This window comes from Mya arenaria, chromosome 3 (genome assembly GCF_026914265.1).
Source record: "Mya arenaria isolate MELC-2E11 chromosome 3, ASM2691426v1".
Lineage (NCBI taxonomy): Eukaryota > Metazoa > Mollusca > Bivalvia > Myida > Myidae > Mya > Mya arenaria.
Window position 1 is genome coordinate 79,399,613 of NC_069124.1, and position 20,038 is coordinate 79,419,650.

At 34.9% G+C, this 20,038-nt stretch overlaps 1 protein-coding gene across 1 annotated transcript in view; it reads left to right on the forward strand.

The window, feature by feature from the left end:
* The first annotated feature begins 1,254 nt into the window (after positions 1-1,254).
* LOC128228192 (fibrillin-2-like) overlaps positions 1,255-20,038 on the forward strand; it is a 44,957-nt gene continuing 26,173 nt past the window's right edge. The window contains exons 1-13 of the mRNA XM_052939354.1: positions 1,255-1,331; positions 7,777-8,280; positions 9,713-9,795; positions 11,901-12,008; positions 12,422-12,529; positions 12,785-12,982; positions 15,723-15,848; positions 16,104-16,229; positions 16,649-16,801; positions 17,180-17,344; positions 18,856-18,981; positions 19,338-19,460; positions 19,695-19,820. Of these exons, the coding sequence (XP_052795314.1) occupies positions 8,150-8,280; positions 9,713-9,795; positions 11,901-12,008; positions 12,422-12,529; positions 12,785-12,982; positions 15,723-15,848; positions 16,104-16,229; positions 16,649-16,801; positions 17,180-17,344; positions 18,856-18,981; positions 19,338-19,460; positions 19,695-19,820 (1,573 nt within the window). The 5' untranslated portion in view covers positions 1,255-1,331; positions 7,777-8,149. The remainder of the gene's footprint in view (positions 1,332-7,776; positions 8,281-9,712; positions 9,796-11,900; positions 12,009-12,421; positions 12,530-12,784; positions 12,983-15,722; positions 15,849-16,103; positions 16,230-16,648; positions 16,802-17,179; positions 17,345-18,855; positions 18,982-19,337; positions 19,461-19,694; positions 19,821-20,038) is intronic.

Sequence of the window (20,038 nt, forward strand, 5' to 3'; positions counted from 1 at the left end):
CCATTTAAATTGGTCAGAATATAAGACAAATTGGATGCCTAAACAAAGCCTAGACAAGACCATGGGTGTGTCCAAACCTTCCTCTTTTTCTGTGAAAAACGTAATAAAATGAAAGTCAATAGTTTGAAAAATATATTCTTTCCATCTCTACACTGCCAACCTTTCTTTTGAGTTTCACAGGGCTCTGTCATTGGTTTGATACTCATCTTGACCTTCTTAAACAAACACCTGAATGCAGTTCCTCAAATGAACAATTCTTCACAGACAGTAGTCTGCTCAACAAGGTAACTTTAAGTGATGCAGACATCCCTCAACTCCAACACCACCTCAGATCCCTGGAAAAATGATAAAGGACTTGTTAATGACTTTTAACGCCACAAAATGCCGTCATCCAGTCCCCCCCCCCCCCCGAAACAAAAACAACCAATGTATATGGAACATAATCAGAATCTATTTGCTATAAAAATATGAAGTCTCTAATTACCTCTCATTGTCTATGCAAACTGATAGAGTAACGTTAAAAGGAGGCAAGGTCGGTACTTGAATATTTTTCTCCAAGCTCGTTTCCACATGCAATGGCTGCGATTTGTGTGCTTGCAGGTCCAAAGGCATGCCGCTCTCTTTACTACAGGAGGCAGATCCAGATCCCCAGGCTATACGACTCATATGCGGAATTCTTAATCATTTTAATGAATGTTACTAAGACACTTCTATGTACCATACCGCCGGAGCGTTTATTAGAATTGTACACAAGTTCAAAGTAGGGGATGGGCTTTAATTAGACAATTGCTTTTATCCAAAATGAAAATCAGTCATCAATATAATATTTGGAGGTAAAGACAAAAAGTGAAGCATGGGCATTTATGAAGCAGGAAATCAGGAAACTTGTTGTTTGAAAGGTATCCTTTCTTTTAAAAAAATTGGGGGTGGGCGTTTAAAGGAGGCAATGTTTTGCACGATTTAGCGCCCAAAAATGGACGTGTTCAGCCAAAAACTGGGGTGTGTGCGATTATTAGAGGATGGACAATTTAAAGAATAATAACAGTAAATATGAAAGTGGCTTGCATGCCAAACTAACCAAATTGTCAAAAACAGGTATAAATTGCATTAAATTCATAAAATATTTATGTAACTTTATTTTCTGATACCCGAAATAAACTCATAAAAAGTTCCATGACATGACTGGTTACTGATTTATTTGCAGGATGTTGCCTTACATGCAAAACCAAGGTGCAACAGAGATGACAATGCTGACGAGTGGATAGCCTTCCTTATTCCGGGACTTTAAAAATGAAAGAAAAATGCTGTAACTCATATGTAACTCATATAAGGTTGTATGTTTATTCCTTTAGGTTTGAAGGAGATGATTATTCTACAAAACATTTCTCCCAATATTTTTCTCTTTTTATGTTACATTTAACTCTCACACAAACCTCTTACCTGAAAGAATCTAACAAAGGGATACAACTCCAGCACAAAATCTAGTTTTACAAGAAGGAGATTGTTGAAACTAGTTTTGGGAATCTTTTGAATGATCAATAAATAACTGAATATCTTCATGCATGCATGTACAAACCATTCCTAGTTTACAGTTTGGTTTCTTTTCTTTTTTAAATAATTATTTAAAATGCATTTTCTGAGAAGAATGTTATGTTATTTTCATGTACCGGGGTATGTAGCATTGCTTAAAAAATAAGTAGCACATTAAGTTGGGCAAAAGCTTTTATTCCTTTTTAAAAGATTTAAAAGAAATCATTCTTAAATTATAGAAAGACAACTCTTATGGACATATATTCAACAAATGACTTTGACAATAACACTATTGATAGATGCCAATGTTGACCTTTAGTTCAATATTTGTAAATGATTGATCATAATATCAACTCTAAGCTGGAACTGCATAGTAAATCATGTGTTTATTTTGCATTTATAAACGACACCTAATATACATATAAGAATATCTTTCCAGTAAAGGCATTTTTGATATACAATGACCGGCATGCTAAAATAACACTTCACAATGTGTCTTGAACTCAGACATGAATGTTATGATAATCATGACAAAATATCTGGAAAGAATGGGTTTTAAATAGACCTACTGAAGGCTTCTCATTACCAAACTACCTATTAAAGTGTCGCCAAAAATGCTAACATGGCTATTGTTGCCCAACTGCAGACCCAGAGTACCCTTGTACAAATCCTGCTGAAGTTACTTTTCATCATTACATTTATAAAACTTAGTCCATGTCTTACCTAATCATCTTGGAATGTTTTTTGTAATTTCCAGAAAAAAGATTAACATTCCCATTCATAAAATCAAACTTCAGCTGATCGGCCTTTAAACCTTCACATGAGAGACAGATATACCGGGGTAATTTATCCCTACAATAATGGAGATGTTGATGGAAATTATGCTGTATACTAAAGTACCAGCATGCATGATCTCGAATTCGGACATGAATGTGTTGACTTTCAAAGAGCATCCATCTTAGACTCCACATGAGGAGTGATCGGGTAGATTAGGCTGAAAATGGTCTTCCATGCACAAATGTATCATAAACATTAACAGTGAAGAGTAACTAGTCTGAATTGCCAAAGAAATCTGGCTAAATTTACCTCAAGACCCGAGGGAAAATCTCATGCAAGCAATGCCCTAGCTCAGAGAAAACAATATGATGTGTCAATAGAACTTGAAAACCAGATGTACAAATTTCCTGTTTTGTCAGGGTTTAATCACATGAAATTTAAGATGTAAAGCACTTTTCTTTTTTTTGAATAGGAGATTGATTAGATTCACCAGACAGGCTCTTTTATTTGGGTTAAGACTAATTACACAAGTGGAATACCCTAATCACTAGACATAACTCAATCTTGCTGAATATTGGGAGGTGGGAACAAATGCATGCCACATGTCATACCAATCAGTTGACACAAGCGTTGACACTGTTTATATCACTCAACTTTGTTCGGAAAATGAAAATAAATCTCATAAAAAAATAAATAAAATTGATAAATGTGATTGTAATATATATTAGTATTCCAAAAATATTACACACAAATGTTAAGGAGTTACATGAGATTATTAAATATGTTTGCAATAAAAGTATTATTATATGTATACAAAAACGCTTTAGAGAATATATACATATCATACTCGTATGTAATATATGTACATGACATGAATAAGCAACAGGTATTTCTTCAAAATTCAACACAACTTCTTGTTGAGAGCTGTAAGTATAATTCTAAAAATTTAGTCCCAGATGGCAAAAATATCTCCAACCCTGGTAGGAGTATTGAGATAATGATACTTATCCAATGATGCATCAGCACTTCAGCCCAAAATGCAATGTTGGTTGACACATCCAATTTGACACTGTCACATATGGAAACTAAAAGCATTTTATTTATCAAAAATACTGTGAAAATGCAGTTTTATTCCTATTTATACTATTTATACTAGTTAAACACAAAGAATAGTCCAAGCCTCCTTGCTCAAGAAGCGCTGGAGTCGAGTCTTAAGACTGATGTTCTTTGAAACTGAACACATTTAAGACTTCATTATGGCCTTACTGGTAATTTTAATATACAGCATATTTTTTATCACTAACACTTTTACTGGAAATATAAAAGTATAAATTAGGCATGAAGTGCAAAACCTTTTCATAAAAGCAAATTAAACACCTATTTTACCAGAAACTGCTATCTGGATTTTTAACTGTACAAACTACCTGGGACCAATAATACCTAATCTTACTCCCAGAAACTACTAAATTGTGAATTTCCAAAATATTTTCAAACAGAGCATTAAAGCACCTGTTCATTATTGCAAAAAATTATTTTGTCAAATTTTAATGCATTATCATGTTTAATTCATTTGATTTCAGTGATCTAAAAAAAGCATATTATTTTGTCTACAGATAAAACAAGAGCTGTCACAGAGACAGCGCGCTGGACTATTCCGCGCTTTTCGGTGTATGGATTGAAAAGTTTTGGCGAAAAATGCATGGATCACTGTTACATTAGATTTCTATGCAATACATGATGTGCTGAGATATTAACATAAATTGAATTGAAAATATTTGAGGTGGTACGCAAACTTTAATGTAAATTCTAAGTGGAAAAAGGGGCATAATTTTGTCAAAATGCTTGATAGAGTTACCTCCTCCTGTATACAGGCTGGGGGCATGATGGTGAACAAGTGTGCAAAGTTTCAAAGCCGGATGTCTAAGGACTTTGAAAATATTTGAGGTGGTACGCAAACTTAAAAGTAAATTCTAAGTAAAAAAGGGGCATAATTTTGTCAAAATGCTTGATAGAGTTACCTCCTCCTGTGTATAGGGTGGGGGCATGATGTTGAACAAGTGTGCAAAGTTTCAAAGCCATATGTCAATATTTGAGGTGGTACACAAACTCTTACAAAAACTTTAACATAAGTGGTTACGCCGACGCCGACACCGGCGCCGACGCTCTGGTGACTAGGATAGCTCTCCTTATTCTTCGGATAGTCAAGCTAAAAAGTACAGATAAAAAATATCAACCTTTCTATACTGTATGTTGTTTTCTTTAATAGAGCTCTTTAATTTAGCCATAAATTGCCTTTAAAATTTATTTTTTGGTATCAACCCAGTGGTGGCTTCAGGACTTTCTAAATTGGGGGGGGGGGGCAACTAACTATAAACATAAAACTTTTTTCAATGCATTATTTTAATCATATAATGACATAGAATTAACATTTGTCGCCGCTGTAAATGATCTTTGGCAGTTCAATTGAATTAAAAAGATAGCATTAACTGATATAAGATAAACCTTTCAAAAAAAATAATATCATGCAGGTTTGGGCAATCAAAAGGGGGTCGACGGATTTGAAGGCAAAGTTGTAACCACTCGGCCACCTGAGATACACATTCATGACGTAGAATAAATACTGTATAAACCTACAGTAACTTAAGTATATTGATTGCACTCAACATTACTGTACTTCCGATGTCATTGTCATTTATGTCAACGGAAGTAAAAACAACTTGACAACAAATTCCAAAAAGGGTTTCTAGCTCGAGGCTCTAGCATGATTCCTAGAACTGGACGTTAATAAAAGCCGAAATGGAAAGTTTCAAGGCGGCAACGTTTTGAATTTAAACTTGCACTGTCATGCACACACATATCTTGTTGACACACAATGACATTTTTTAAAGCAATGATTACTTTTTCATGTCACATACTATATCATACTTTGAAATTGGCATACCATAAGTAACGGAAAACGAGAATCAGGTTCAATTGTATATTTGACGAAATAATAATATAAACTTTAAATTGTAATAAAACAATTTATTTGTACAATAAAGATGTGACTCAAAAACATAACTTGCCGGTCAGCTGGGGGGGAGGGGGCATGGGCCCTCCGTGACCTCCCAGTAGATCCGCCACTGCAACCTATAATGGGACCCAATTTAGGCTGAAAAAACAACACGGAGACACTGCAGTCTGACACTTGAAAACAACATGAATTTTTTTTTTATATGTATCAATGTTAATATTTTCATGTTTTCGTCCATTGGCATTTGTGGCTGAATTTCTGCCCCAAAAGCAATGCAAAATAGAAGTTGCAATTTGTTTTAAATTCACTTCAATAAGAAATTTGACACCAAAAATGGTTTTGAAAGGTAGAATTGGTGTATTCTCAAAGAAATACACATGATCACATTCTTTTATCTTTTTTTAAGCATTCTACATTTTCTTGTTCATTTCTGAACATTTCTAGGCAACATTGGAATCCCTGATTTTAATTAAAATGACGCTTTTTAACTTATCAGAAAGCAGCGTGGCACCATTCTCAAATGGTGATTTTTTGTCCGAGTCATTACATTTTAATTGAATTACATTTACCTTGACTTCGAAGTTATTTTTATTGAATTACATTTACCTTGACAGTTATATACTTTTTAATTGGCGAATTAACCAGAAAGGGAAACAATTAGTCTAAATCAGGTAGAGGTCAACACTTTTAAGTGATCATGAATGCAAGTGATCGCCATGTGTCAACGCCAGGAAAGCTCGTTCCTCCTAACGCGTTTTGCTTTTATTCGGCAATCGCGGTATTTTACTAATGGTTTTGGCTTTGAAATCATGTATACTTTGAACATATGTATAGCGAGAATAGTATTGTTTCAGTCACGTTGCGACAAAAACAATAAAATTGATACATTTACATGCGATTCATGTTTCATAATATACCTTTTTAATTTATATGTCACATTGACTGGTACATCAAAGGATTTAAGTAACTCTCATAGGGTGTAATTCAAATATTTATTTGCATTTTTTTTCATGTTGGCAGGTTTGAAGTTGATTAAGTTTAGAAGGGCCATCGAGTTAATACTTTCATTTACAAACCAGACATACACATTGTAAACAGGAATTTCTTACCTCAGTGGCCATAAGAAAAACTGAAGACTTTCACTACTTTATTTGTTCAACCCATTATAACTGATAAGCGGATTATAGGATTATTCATGTGTATCTTCAATCAGATATACCCAGGCAGATACTCTCAGAATGTCCCTGTTGACATAAAGTACTATAGTTGACTTTTAAATAAACAACATCTTTATTTCGAACTATGTTTTCTCCAAGAAGTTTTTTTTTTCACATTAATCAGTGACACAGTAAGGTATATCAACATAATTTACTAGAGATTATTAATGCAATGCCGTGCAAGTACAAAGCAAGTTTACAAACGTCCGAGAAATAATAAAAAACTTAACATATGGAAAATAGGCAAACTCGCATACTCTTATGTATATATACATATAAATTCGGTATTAAAATATCAAAAATATTTTACAAATACATGTAAACGAGTATAAAAACCTATAGTGAATTTTCATAGTTTAGCAGGTTAAAGTTTTATATGAACATTCAGGACATACGCTTTAAGTACGATTGAAACACGAACAAAATGAGCGACAATTTTAGAACGATTTGTATACCCATAGTACATTTAACCCTATAAAAAACAAGAATTTCTCAAAACTCGCATTTAAGACTAGCTTTACTAAAACGTCCGAGTCAGGATATTTTTCAGTAGGTCCATTCTTGCTGTGAGACCTCTAACTGTACGTCGGCTGTGTTTGGATTTCTCCCGTGTCAAGCACCTCTCAAAAGCTGGAAGGTTATTAATGATATAATTTATATTAATGCAATTAAATAGTGTTTGAACTTGGTTTTATAAAACCGTTCATCGTAAGCACCGTGAATTTTGTAAGGATTCGACACCCTGGACATTGAATTTCTTATAAAGTATTGTTTGTTGGTCATACTATGACTGCGAATACTGACAGGAATTCAAAATTGAAATATATAATTGGATAGTTTTGTAAGTTTGTTTTCGATTGTGTATTGGAATGAAAATGTTAAGTTCATTAACAATTATCAAGAGTGGTCAAATAAACGGAAACAAATATTTAATGTTGATAAAATTTCAGATATTTTTATCATCTCAGCCATTTAATTTATTATACAAATGGTGAAAGTAAGCAGAATGCTAGAAATTAGAAAGGTATGTGCTCGAAATAAATTATAAGTAAATAGTAAATATGATAAGATAGAGTTACTTAATTTTCGGAATTCCTGAACATACGGTATCTACATTTCATTATTTTTGGTTGGAGAGGGTTTTTACTCCTGATAAAAAACAAACGCAGGTGCGATTGAGTAATTTTAGATCGTTGAATTCTGTTTAAAACCAATATTTACATTTCCTATCTAAAACAGATGCTGCTTGGAAGACTGAGTGACACGGGCTACCGTCTGGAATATTTCCCGTGCGTTTTGCTGTTCGTAGATTTATGAGTTACTAACTTATGTGAGAAATGCTGACATAATAGATTTATTGTGGAGAAACAATGAGTGTTTAAGTATAAGAGAAATTCGGTCGTGCTATTTAACTGAATGGAATTACATTAACGTTATTTGTTAATTGAATTTCTGGTAGCAATCCACGTGCGGGTTGGTATGAAGTGTTGAGACAGTTATCTTTTCTGTGATGATGCATTTATTTTGTCCACGAAACCACCCTTTGAGGTAACATCTATTTAGCTGTGATAACGCATCTGAGGATTAACTTACGTTCACTATAACATTCACTATGACATTCCATAATACTTGGATTACTTTTATATTATGGACTTGCATTGTGGTCATATGGACGACTGTGGACTGCGAAGGGCGACGTTCCCAGCAATACCAGGCGGACGGACAGGTCACGTCGTTAAAGGGGTAAGGCCACGTGTCCAGCAAGCAACAGTTCCAGTATTTGCCCTCAACATTTTTGTCAAAGAATATGCCCCAAAATGCATATTCTGCTAAAACGCAGTGTATCTCACAACCTTAAAACATCATTCTACAGTATATTTATGCATGAAACTTTAAGTTTCTTTGGTTTATCTGCTTTTCTCCACTTGACCCAACTTAAAACGTTCACTATCAAATCTTAAATTATATCTAGAGGAATTTAGCCATGAGGTTAGAAACATACGGTAGACGTTAGCATGAATGACATTTATCACGTAAAATATACAAGACTGCTGAGTCTGCCAAGAAACGTTCATTAAATATCTATCATCGTCTCTTAACTCTGTTTTCACTCAAAATCAGAAAGTAAACGATCTGAAATTGCTTACTTCTTAATCTCATAAATTTGAACATTGTTCAAACAAGCTAGAGTATGTTATACTTTACAACATAAACATAGCTTGATATGTTACTGATAAGACATTTATATGAGATTGCAACAAGATCAAGCCGTAAGTTTTTATGTTACGTTACATAATAGTTTTCAAATTGGTCATTGCATTGCAGAAAAGTTGAAATAGCAAAATTGGAGGTAATTTAAAGTAATTTATGGTTATTGGTTTGAGGAAAACGCTATATGCACAAACAGACAGATAATGTACCAGTATTAGGATTTCGTGTATATGTATTAGTATATTCTCAAAGCTCCTTTAATTTAAGGCATACTTTTGTTAAAAGCTATTATATCAGACTGAAACCCCATTTTGGGTAAGCGGAATGAATATTTTCTTATGGAGTATTCAGTACTCAGGAGAGTAGTACGTCAGAAACACAAGAGTAAGTATTCGGTACTTCCACTCTCCGGTTTCTTAACATCGAGTCTGCATAGACCGGAAACTACAGCCTCCAAAGACTATCTAATTGAATGGCAAAAAGCTCAAAATAATGCATTTCACTATATAAAGAGGAAACGACATCATTTTGGGGTAATTTTTTTTAGAAGAAGAAGTAGCATTTTATAGAGTGTTATACTTTGGCAAATAGTCATAAGAAAGTTTCCCCTTATACGCACCCATGGTAGTCATAATTAATTCATTTATAATAAGAGATAAATAGATGTAGTAATACAATGTTATTTGTCATTAGATAATAGCACAATAGATTACTATGTAAATTACATGTTTGTAGACATATCCTGCATGACAATGACTATTGTTTTGTCACTTTCGTTAAACTAGTTATGTTTCACGTGTACAACATACTGCAAACAGCTTAATCGGCAAAGCACCCTCAGTGCCATGGTATCCGGCTAGACCGGTACTTCCTTTTATCTCGGCGAAACAGTAAAAAAAAAGAATAACGACTGCACGTGCAAGTATTAAAGACTAATAGCGTAGGTATATTCTTTTCGTTTTAGAGCAAACGTTTGTGGGTCTGCAAACCGTCGGCGGTGTTGTAGGGGCTGGTCCATACCACAGGGCAGTACAAAGTGCGTTTTGCGTAAGTAATTATCCAAGTGCTATATTTGGATTTCGTAAATTCTTCACATAAAATTATTTTCTTCGCAATAAGTCAACATAATTAACGGTGTTTCAATTATTATGCCCTAACACGACATAGTTTAATCCAAGCAACGGTGGATAGACTTGGGTAATCAATGGACGTTTTGTATAGAATTCTTTATACTGACATTATCTGAATAATAAATATGCAAGCAGGGTGTCAAAACATTAAAGAGTATACCGACATGAAGACAACTACAGATGAACCCCGTTAGCTCGAGCTCACATGGACCGGCAAAAAAATTCGAGCCGCGGAAAATTCACGCCAAGCGAGAATTCTTTCATTCAGTTGAAAGAAATTGGTATTTTACATCCTGTTCGAGCCAATGAGGAAATCGAGCCATGCGAGTTCGAGCCAACGGGGTTAGACTGTATCAGTTGTATCAGCTTCCTTGAGACCAATTTGAAGATCATGTCCTCTCAACTTATACGAATATGTCTTTCCTGAACGTTTTAACATTTTTAAAGAGACGTTGTCTTGTGCAGATCTTTGCCAACCTATCGTTGGAGTGGCGAGTTATGCTATCCCATCGTTGGACAGGCCTTATGGGTCTCCCATTGTAGGACAGGCCTAGAACACGGTTATGAACCGCGCTCCATCAAATATCTTGATAAAAAATAATTGGCTAGCTTAATAATTGCGATGTTTTCCATACCTAATCACCAATGCAAAGGTATATTTCATGTGGTTGGAATCCGTTAAAAGTGTTGTCTGCTACTGTCAAAAATATAGTAGTATGTAACCTAAATCTAAGATCGCTTCCCTTTGTTTAGAGTTCGTCTGGCCCCAATTTCTTGAAACTTCTTAAGTCCCTTTAAACAGGATTAAGCTAATCTCACTATTTCTCTTTGTCTATAATTGGCGTTATATTAGCTTCATTTAGAGTTATTCAACCTTAAAATAGGAATATTTTTTATGGATATTAAAAATAACCATATTTCATTTACCAAAATCACATTTTGACTATTTGAAATGAGCTACTTAAGCCTGTTAAGCTTAAAGAATTTTCGAGAAATAGGGGCCAGAGTTGAGATAGAGAGAATGAGATAGGGAGAAAGAGGGGGTGGGGTATTGTTCAACCCTCCCTTAGAACATAAATCTACTTTGGATTAAAATGCAAGCATGGGGGTTTGGGGTAGTCCCCAAAGAAAAATTTAACAAATTTTAGTCTGAAATATAGTCCATATAAACAGCCGCTTCAGAGTCTTTGACGATTTTGATTTGGCAACTCTGAATTTCCAAATGTTAAAAAAAGTTCTCTAAATGTGCATTATTGTGGCTAGTTCGAAATTGTGCATCTGTTATAACACATGTTCTCCTATATTTTAATAAAAGCATTCTTTTATTGTCATTAGATATAGTTCTATGTTATTATTATATAATATATATGATCAAAGCTAGTGAAAAATAAGGGACCATCTCTTTAACGTCTTAACTATATAAAAAAATAAATTCTCTTGATCTTTAAATAGTGGTTAGTAAATAATGGCCTTAAAAACTTTAAAAAAAAATCAAATTTGCAGCATCAATATCTGTGGCCAGGTGGTGTAGAAAACTTGTTGGCCAGGTGGTGTAGAAAACTTGTATCTGGTCATAGCATCCCAGTTGCAATTTATTGCACGGCTAAGCTAAATAAAAACTCAGTTTGTTCATTACACATTTTCACATTCCATGTCACATAAACCTATCAATATTTGATGGTTCGAGTTTTTTTTGTTGATGATCACCCTTTGTGGAGGCATTTCTAGTCAAAATAACCCATATTTATGCTAGTCTTATGAAGAGTTGTACCTGGAAGGATAAAACACTTGGCACAGAAATTCACCATATTGAAATATGGGCGCTATATCCTTAGAAAATCCCAGGTCTTAAGTTTAAGCTACACTTACTAGTGAATAGTTTTATTATTCCAGTTATCTCTGGACATATTGTGTTGCAAATGACAATGATCAAATTGTACTTTTGAATGTATTGCTGACAAATCTTTGCTCAAATGTGTTCCAGTGTGAGCTAAAAGATACATGTGTAATTGACTGTTGTAGCAAAATGCAGTGGAAACTGTGGAGGTGCAGGAAATTGCATGAGGCCAGGTCTTTGTTTGTGCTTCACCGGGGAGCTCGCCTCTTACTGCGGATCATCTGGTGGAGGAGGTTTGTACTATACACATTTTGCCTGCTGGACCGAACATGGAAATACTCATCTTAGTCTGTCTTAATTCTTTCCATTTTTAGAAGAAAAAGGTTGTTGTATTTTTATGGTGCTGGTGTGGGGTGGGGTGTGGCAGAGTTGTGAGTGTGTGCATGCAATGTCTTTTCACTTGGCATTAACTAAACTGTTCACATGAAACTAAGAACTTGAGAATCTCAAATGGACAAGCATTTATATCTGCATGAAAGGTTGTACAGTCCTGTTGTGTCTCTTTTGTCAGTTTATATGGCATTATCACATTTACATTTTATTTATTTAATCAGTCTTCAGATGAAAAATGCTCTGAGGTATTGGAAACCTGTATAAAATAGTCATATTTATCTTAACATTTTATTGCAAAGTGCACATGTTACAGGAAGCCTGTTATCCTTGTGTGAGCCAGCGTGTCAAAATGGTGGAGTATGTGTAGCCAGAAACCTGTGTCGTTGTCCAAGTGGCTTCTCGGGTGGAAGTTGTGAAAATGGTATGGAAAATTAGGAATTTTATACATACATATCAAAGAAACAAGGTCCATAACTCCATATAAAAACAAATCTGTGTTAAATTTTGATCCTCCTCCACTTTTCATTGCCAAAATTTAGGTATGCTCATAACAAGCTTACCTTATAAAGAATAGGTTGTTAAAAGAAGCTTTAATGTATTTTGAAAATGAGAATTAAAGAGGTAGGTATACAAGTGGAATTTGCTATTTTAATTTATATGGCAACTGTTATTTCAGACCAGCGAACGGGACCATGTTATACCAACCTTGAAAACAACATGTGTCGAGGCCAGATCCCTAATGTTGTGTGCACAAAGCATCTGTGTTGTGCTACAGAGGGCATGGCATGGGGTGATCCATGCGAAGCGTGCCCCGCAAACCCCCATCCCTGCCGCAGGGGCTACGTTCTTAACCTTGCCAAGAACACTTGCCAAGGTCTGTCATATGTTTTATAAATAAATAGTTATAGCAATGTTATGGTTTAAAGTCATTTTATTTAAGGAAAATTACGGTAAGAATTATGTCAATAAATACTATTTTTACTACACTATTCAAGAACGTAAAACCAGCCACTTTCTTAATTTTCAAATATTTTATGAAACATTGGCATGAACAATCGCCATTCCTTCTCTCATGTCTTTCTCTCAAGAAACAATCCTTTCTTTGAAATTCAAAATTATGTATGAAAAAAGCCAAGTGAATCAAGGCATTTTTTTTCACCACAGAACCCTAATGTTAGTCACTTTTCAAACATTATTATTTTAATTATTATTTGTAAAAGGCAAACTGAGAATAAAGTACAACTAACAATAAAGTACCACTATGGTTCTTACATAATTTTGACCAACTATTGTTTCGGTCTGTGTCCGGCGTGCATCGTCAACAATTGCTTTTAACAACCAAAAGGAAAAACTTTTAATAACTTGACAAAGCCATAATGCTAGAGTTTTGATATTTGGTGTGTTACATTATCTAGTGGTCCTCTACCAAAATTGTTCAAATTATGCCCCCAGAGGGTCACAAGTTTCCTAAAGACTTGTAGAGAAATCTTTGAAAATCTTTTTGTCTGAAACCGCTAGGACCAGACTCTTGATATTTTTATATTTATGTTGCATCATATAGTGGTTCTCTACCAAGTTGTGTTCAAATAATTCTTCTGCGATCAAAACTGGCCCTTCCCCTGGTGTCACAAGTTTTCTATTTGCAAAAGAAAAACTCTCCTCTGAAACTGCAAAGTCCAGAACCTGGATATTTGGTATGCAGTGGTCTTTTACCAAGATTGTTCACATAATGCCCCTGGGGTCAAAACTGTCACCACCCCTTTGGACGTACTTTCTTATTTTTAAAGCGACAGCAATGAAATTTGGACCTTGTGTACAGTTTTGAAAACAAATGACAATGTTGTGTTTGGATGACCTTGACTGTGAACTTTTGGCCTACTTTCTATTTTTGAAGCTACTGCTATGTAATTTGCCCTATTTGTGCATTTTTGAAAACAAATATCATTGTTTTTTCTTGGATGACCTTGACTGTGACCTTTTGACCTACATCTAAGTTTTGTTGTTTTTGGATGACCTTGACTGTGACCTACATCTAAGTTTTGAAGCTTCAGCTATGGAATTTGTTTACAGTTTTGAAAATAAATACCAATGTTGTGCTTGGATGACCTTGACTGTGACCTTTTAAACTTTCTTTTTTTGAAGCTTCTGCAATTAATTTTGGACCATGTGTACAGTTTTGAAAACTTAAATCATTATAGACACAGACTTGTGACCTACTTTCTTATTTTTGAAGCTACCACAATGAAATTTGAACCATGTGTACAGCTTTTAGCACATATATCAATTTTGTTGTTGGTTGACCATGATAGTGATCTTTTGACTTACTTTCTTTTTTTTGAAACTACTGCAATGAAATTTGGACCATGCATACAGTTTTGCAAACAAACATAAATTTTGACACTTACTGGTGACCTTTTGACCTACTTTCTTATTTTTGAAACTTCACCAATGAAATTTGGACCATGTGTACATATTTGAGCACATTATCAACTGTGTTATCGGTTGACCGTGATAGCGATCTTTTCACTTACTTTCTTATTTTTTAAGCTACTGTAATGAAATTTGGACCATGCATACAGTTTTGAAAACAAGTATAAATTTTGACACTTACTGGTGACCTTTTGACCTACTCTCTTATTTTTGAAACGTCACCAATGAAATTTGAACCATGTGTACATATTTGAAAACAAAAATCAAGCAAAGATGTTTGATGTGTAGCATTTTCTTATGGTCCTCTACCAAGATTGTTAAAAAAAATGCCCATGTGTTAATTAAATTGCCCCCAAGGGTCGCCTGATTTACATAGAGATATACAGGAAAAACATAAACTTATTATATTCTTGTCTGAAACTCACAGGCCTAGAGCTAAGATATTTGGTGTGCAACACTTTCTAGTGGTAACAAAGATTTAAAACTTTCACATAGGTGGGCAATTTAGGGCCATTGTGGCCCTCGTGTTAATTTACCCCTGCAGCACACCCAAATTTAGGCATGCACCTGATGATATCATGTAAATATTGTGTGATTTATCTTTGATAGCATTTACACAAGAAGAATATTAAATTTTGAACTTTTTTTTCATTTTTTACTCAAGCTCTCTGATGGTACTGTTTAGATAATGTATTAAGGTTGCATAAGTGCTCTAGAAGAAGGAACCAGCGAGATTAAGGTACTTGACCATTGCCTTTCAAAATCCAATTTCCATTGCCTATCAACTTCATGGTTGAACACAGCATTCTTTTTGCCAAATAGCAGATTTTGCAATTCTTGAAGTATTCTGGGTTATTTTATTAGTATTTTATAATTCCAATGGATGGATATAAAGTCATGTTAAATATCATGCCAACAGGAATCTCATTCTTGTTGTTTTTTACCCTAAATTATTGAAGGTTTTTTATAGTATGAGAATAACATTTTTGATTTTATCAGATGTTGTAGAAGAAACAAGCCATTGAATTCTGCTATAATAACTTTTCCTCCCTGTTGAGAGTCTCTATATGCAGCCAACATGATGTTTTGCTTTAATATTTTCAGGAGTATTAACTTATCTGAAATGAGGTGTGGAAGTAGTCAATTGTCAGGAATGTCAGTATGGGGATTGTTAACTATTGCAGACATAGATGAGTGCAAGTACATACCGGGTCTGTGTGTGAGCGGCACCTGTATCAACACTGTGGGCTCCTATATGTGTGACTGCCAGCCCGGACAGAGGCTTAACACCATCACTGGCGTCTGTGAAGGTCTGACATACTTTCAGCAGTCTGTTTACTTGTCCTCTTTCATCCTCTCTTTTTCAAATCTTTACAAGCAAGACCTAAATATGTGAATTACAAAAGTAGGTCAAATTTTATTGAACATTCTTTTATTGAAACATTTTTGCATGGTCATAAAATGCCTGTTTAATTAACTTCCATGTATTCTCCAGTTTAGCGTACTATATGATTGTATAACTGTATAGTGTTTAAGTAAAGCCCCATCTGATGTGCATGTTTCAGACATCAATGAGTGTTTGGAGCAGCGAGACATCTGTAACGGGGGCCGTTGTACGAACACAGAGGGCAGCTACTTCTGTACATGCGGACCAGACTTTGAGACCACGCCCGATAGGTCCAGTTGTATTGGTACATGTTTACTTCATACTTTGTCGTGTCATGGAAGAACTCTTCTATACTGTATGAAGTCATATTTAAGTTAATTTGTTTTTCAAAGTATAATATTGGCCTTGATATCTTCGTTATCATCTTTACAAACATTCAAATGAAACTTAGTACATATGTTGCCAGAGCCATTATGTACATGTGCACTCTGGCTTTAATAATTGATGAGTTATGCCCCTTTTCAACTGAAAAGAAAGCAACAACAACAGACAAACATTTGCATCTGCTTGCACTGCACTTGTTAGACACCTGTTCAATATAAATAAGGTGTAGATTTACGTATGACCATGGGTATATTATCTATAAATCTAGTAATGGCTGCATAAAATATTGACAAAGGTGATAAAGACATTCAGACATAATTCTTGTACCTTTCATTGCAGCTGTGAGGAAGAACTACTGTTTCCAACGTGTGGTGAATGGAAAGTGTACAAGTGGCCTGCCAACCAAGACATCTTTGTCTGACTGCTGCTGTGGGGTGGGCAAGGGCTGGGGATCCGAAGACTTGTGTCAGCTCTGTCCGGACAGAAATACAGGTGAGTGTAGCAACAGCAAGTTGAACATGTTTTTGAGTATTTTCACAACATGTTATGTTGTCTTTGCAGTAAGTTATACCTAAAGTTATGCATGAAACCAAAAAATATGATAAGTCAAGCTTTAATAGACTTTTGCTGAATAATGGTTTAACGTTAAAAGAGTGTCTTTCTGTTTAGCAGAAAACCTGATCCTGCAATAATTCAAGAATGCAAGCTAGATTTGGGGAACTTGGTATATGGTTATTATTTTGTTGGACTAAAAATGAGATTGCCATTATCTTAACTTAACTCTAAAAGATTAAAACTATGTTAATGAAACTTGGTATCTGGAATGAGGCATTAAAAGAGTATGCACATTGTTTACACTATTTATTTCAGATGCCTATGAAAGACTGTGCCTTAGACCGGAGCCCATTGGCACAGATGAGTGTTCATACTTCAGCAATCTCTGTAAGAATGGTCGATGTGTTGACACCACATATTCGTACAGATGTGAGTGCTACGATGGCTACAGGTACTCCGAGTCACAGGGAGAATGTGTCGGTATGTTTACTATACTCTTTGTTAAGTAAATTAACAAGTGCATATAGAGTATATTTCAAGATGTAATTAACAGTTTAATTTGAAATTAGATCAAAGGGACTTGCTCATGTTTGACACAAAAAATTATACTCGCTAATGCATCTTAAAGCACTTATATTATAACTATTTTACACCTTTGATTCTGAAATTGCAGAAAAAAAACACTTTTGTATAAAACAATACTTTGGTTTATGTGGGGTGCCAACCCACGCCATAACAGTCAAGGAAAAATTAAAAAACTGACAACAATACCTCACACCCACAAGGACTCATACACAAACATAAGGACAACTTGACCTTTAAGCCTCCTGTTGAAGCGCATTACTAATGCTATTCAAAATCCCTGACTTCCAAGGCAATATTGGAGCATATATCAACATTTGTTGAAGAGTTCCAGCCACCAGTATCTCAGTTTTAACACTCCTAATGGTTTACCACAATTTATTTTGTCATACCGAAAAAAATTGCATTTTACAAGAAAGTCCCTTTCAAAAACCTAAGTTAACAATGACAATATTGGAAAAGTGAGGTTCTTTAAGGCATTGTTTTCTCTAACAAAATAAGATCATACTCTTACAAAGCTTTGTATTTGTTGAAATCTGTTAAACTGGTTTAAATTTTTAACCAGGTTCAAAGAAAACCAGGTTATTAAAAAGGGAATGTTGTTGAGTGGGTGGATATGGGCATCAAACATTGTTTTCACCAAATAACTTCAACTAGCATGGATGGATAGCAATCAAAGTTGGTTTGTAGGTAGCTTATGTGAAGAGCTAGCTTGGGGTTTGCTTTTGAGGGGGTGGGTTCAAGGTCACTGTTAATAAAAATAGAAAAATGGTTTCTGCCCAATTAGTTTAGTAAGAATTGATGAAAGTTGGTGTTAAGGTAGTTTAAGTGAAAAGCTAGCTTGGGATTGCTTTTGAGAGAGTAGGGGTCAAGGTCAAGGTCACTGTTACTAAAAAAATAAAGGTTTTCTCCCTATAACTGAAGTTAGAATTGAAGGATATTTATGAAAGTTGGTGTGTAGATAGCTTATGTGAAGAGCTAGCTTGGGATTCTTTTTAAGGGGATGGGGTCAAGGTCACTGTTACTAAAAAATGGAAAAATAGTTTCCGCCCAATGACGTAAGTAAGAATTGGTGGATATTAATTAAAGTTGGTGAGTACCCGGTAGGTAGCTAATGTGAAGAGCTAGCTTGGGGCTACTTTCCAGGGGGTGGGGGTTTATGTAAAGGTCACTCTCACTAAAAATAGAAAAATAGTTTTCACCCAATTTCATTAGGCTGCCACCTTTTTCCTAACTCTTACAAGAAATTAATAAGTTATCATTGCTCATATAAAAAAAATGGTTTTGTCGCATTGTGGCATTCCTAGTTTTGTAGTTAGAATTAAGCAGTATCTGATTTTGGGCTATTTGTTTTCAAACTAAAGAGTAACATTGAGTATAATTCAAATTTTTACTGGCTGTTTCTACAGATGAGGATGAGTGTGCTATCCAGACAGGCCTTTGTCATAACGGCCAGTGTGTCAACCTTCCAGGCAGCTATGAATGCAAATGTAAAGAGGGCTTTGTCCTCGCCCCTGGGGGAAGATATTGCACAGGTATATAACGGTTTGACAGCAGACTTTAGGAACTCTAGCCTGTATTTAGCAGTGGACCTTTTGTGTTCCGTTTTCAAAAATAATTTAATATATGTGCCAAGTAATTGCTGAATAAATTGACTAAGGTAATTTGTTAAAAGGGTATTGCAGACATGGACATTATAATTTGATTCTACAAGCCCAACAGTTCCTGCTTTCTCTACAACCATTTGCTTTTCAAACAAGCACAGCTATGTTGTACCTATTTCTAAATTTTTGATAAGCACAATAGCCAGTTTTTTTGTGATAGACTTCTGAGCTTCTGAACCACTGCACCATATGATGTTTCAATATTAATTCCTTGGGGTTTACTTCAGACATGAATGAATGTGAAGAGACAAACATGTGTCCCAATGGGAAGTGTATCAACATGGATGGCTCATACAAGTGTCAGTGTTACAGAGGATACAAGCAGTCACCCAACCAGCAAGTCTGTATTGGTGAGCAAGGGCTTTTTGTAATATTTCAAATTCTAGTCAACATCTGTACGATTTAAATGTTTCAGTGGGCTTTCTACTAGGCAGTTTCAAAAACAACAACAATAAACAATCACATAACATATATGTTAAGATTTTGACCAATTTGTCATGAAGATTATTACCTTCATCCTGTTTGTATTTACATGTAACAATAGTATAAAGTCTTCCACATTTAACATTTTCTTGATGTTGCAGACATAGATGATTGCAATGAGAATGGGAGACTGTGTTTGAATGGGCAGTGTCTGAACACCCCAGGTAGTTACAAATGTATCTGCAACCAGGGATACCGAATCTCACCAGACGGCGCTTTCTGCCTGGGTAGGTCATGGTTGTAAAGTGAAAATGCATACATGTACCTTCGTAAAACAACATGGTTTATCTGTAATTGCTCATAGAGGTGATTATCATTCTTATAAGGATATTTATCTTACAACAAGTATTATCATTGTGTGTTAGGTATTTAAATGTAACTAATATATTTTGTTTGCATATCACAAAATGTTTGTTGCTTGCCTTTATACTGATTTCTTGTTTCT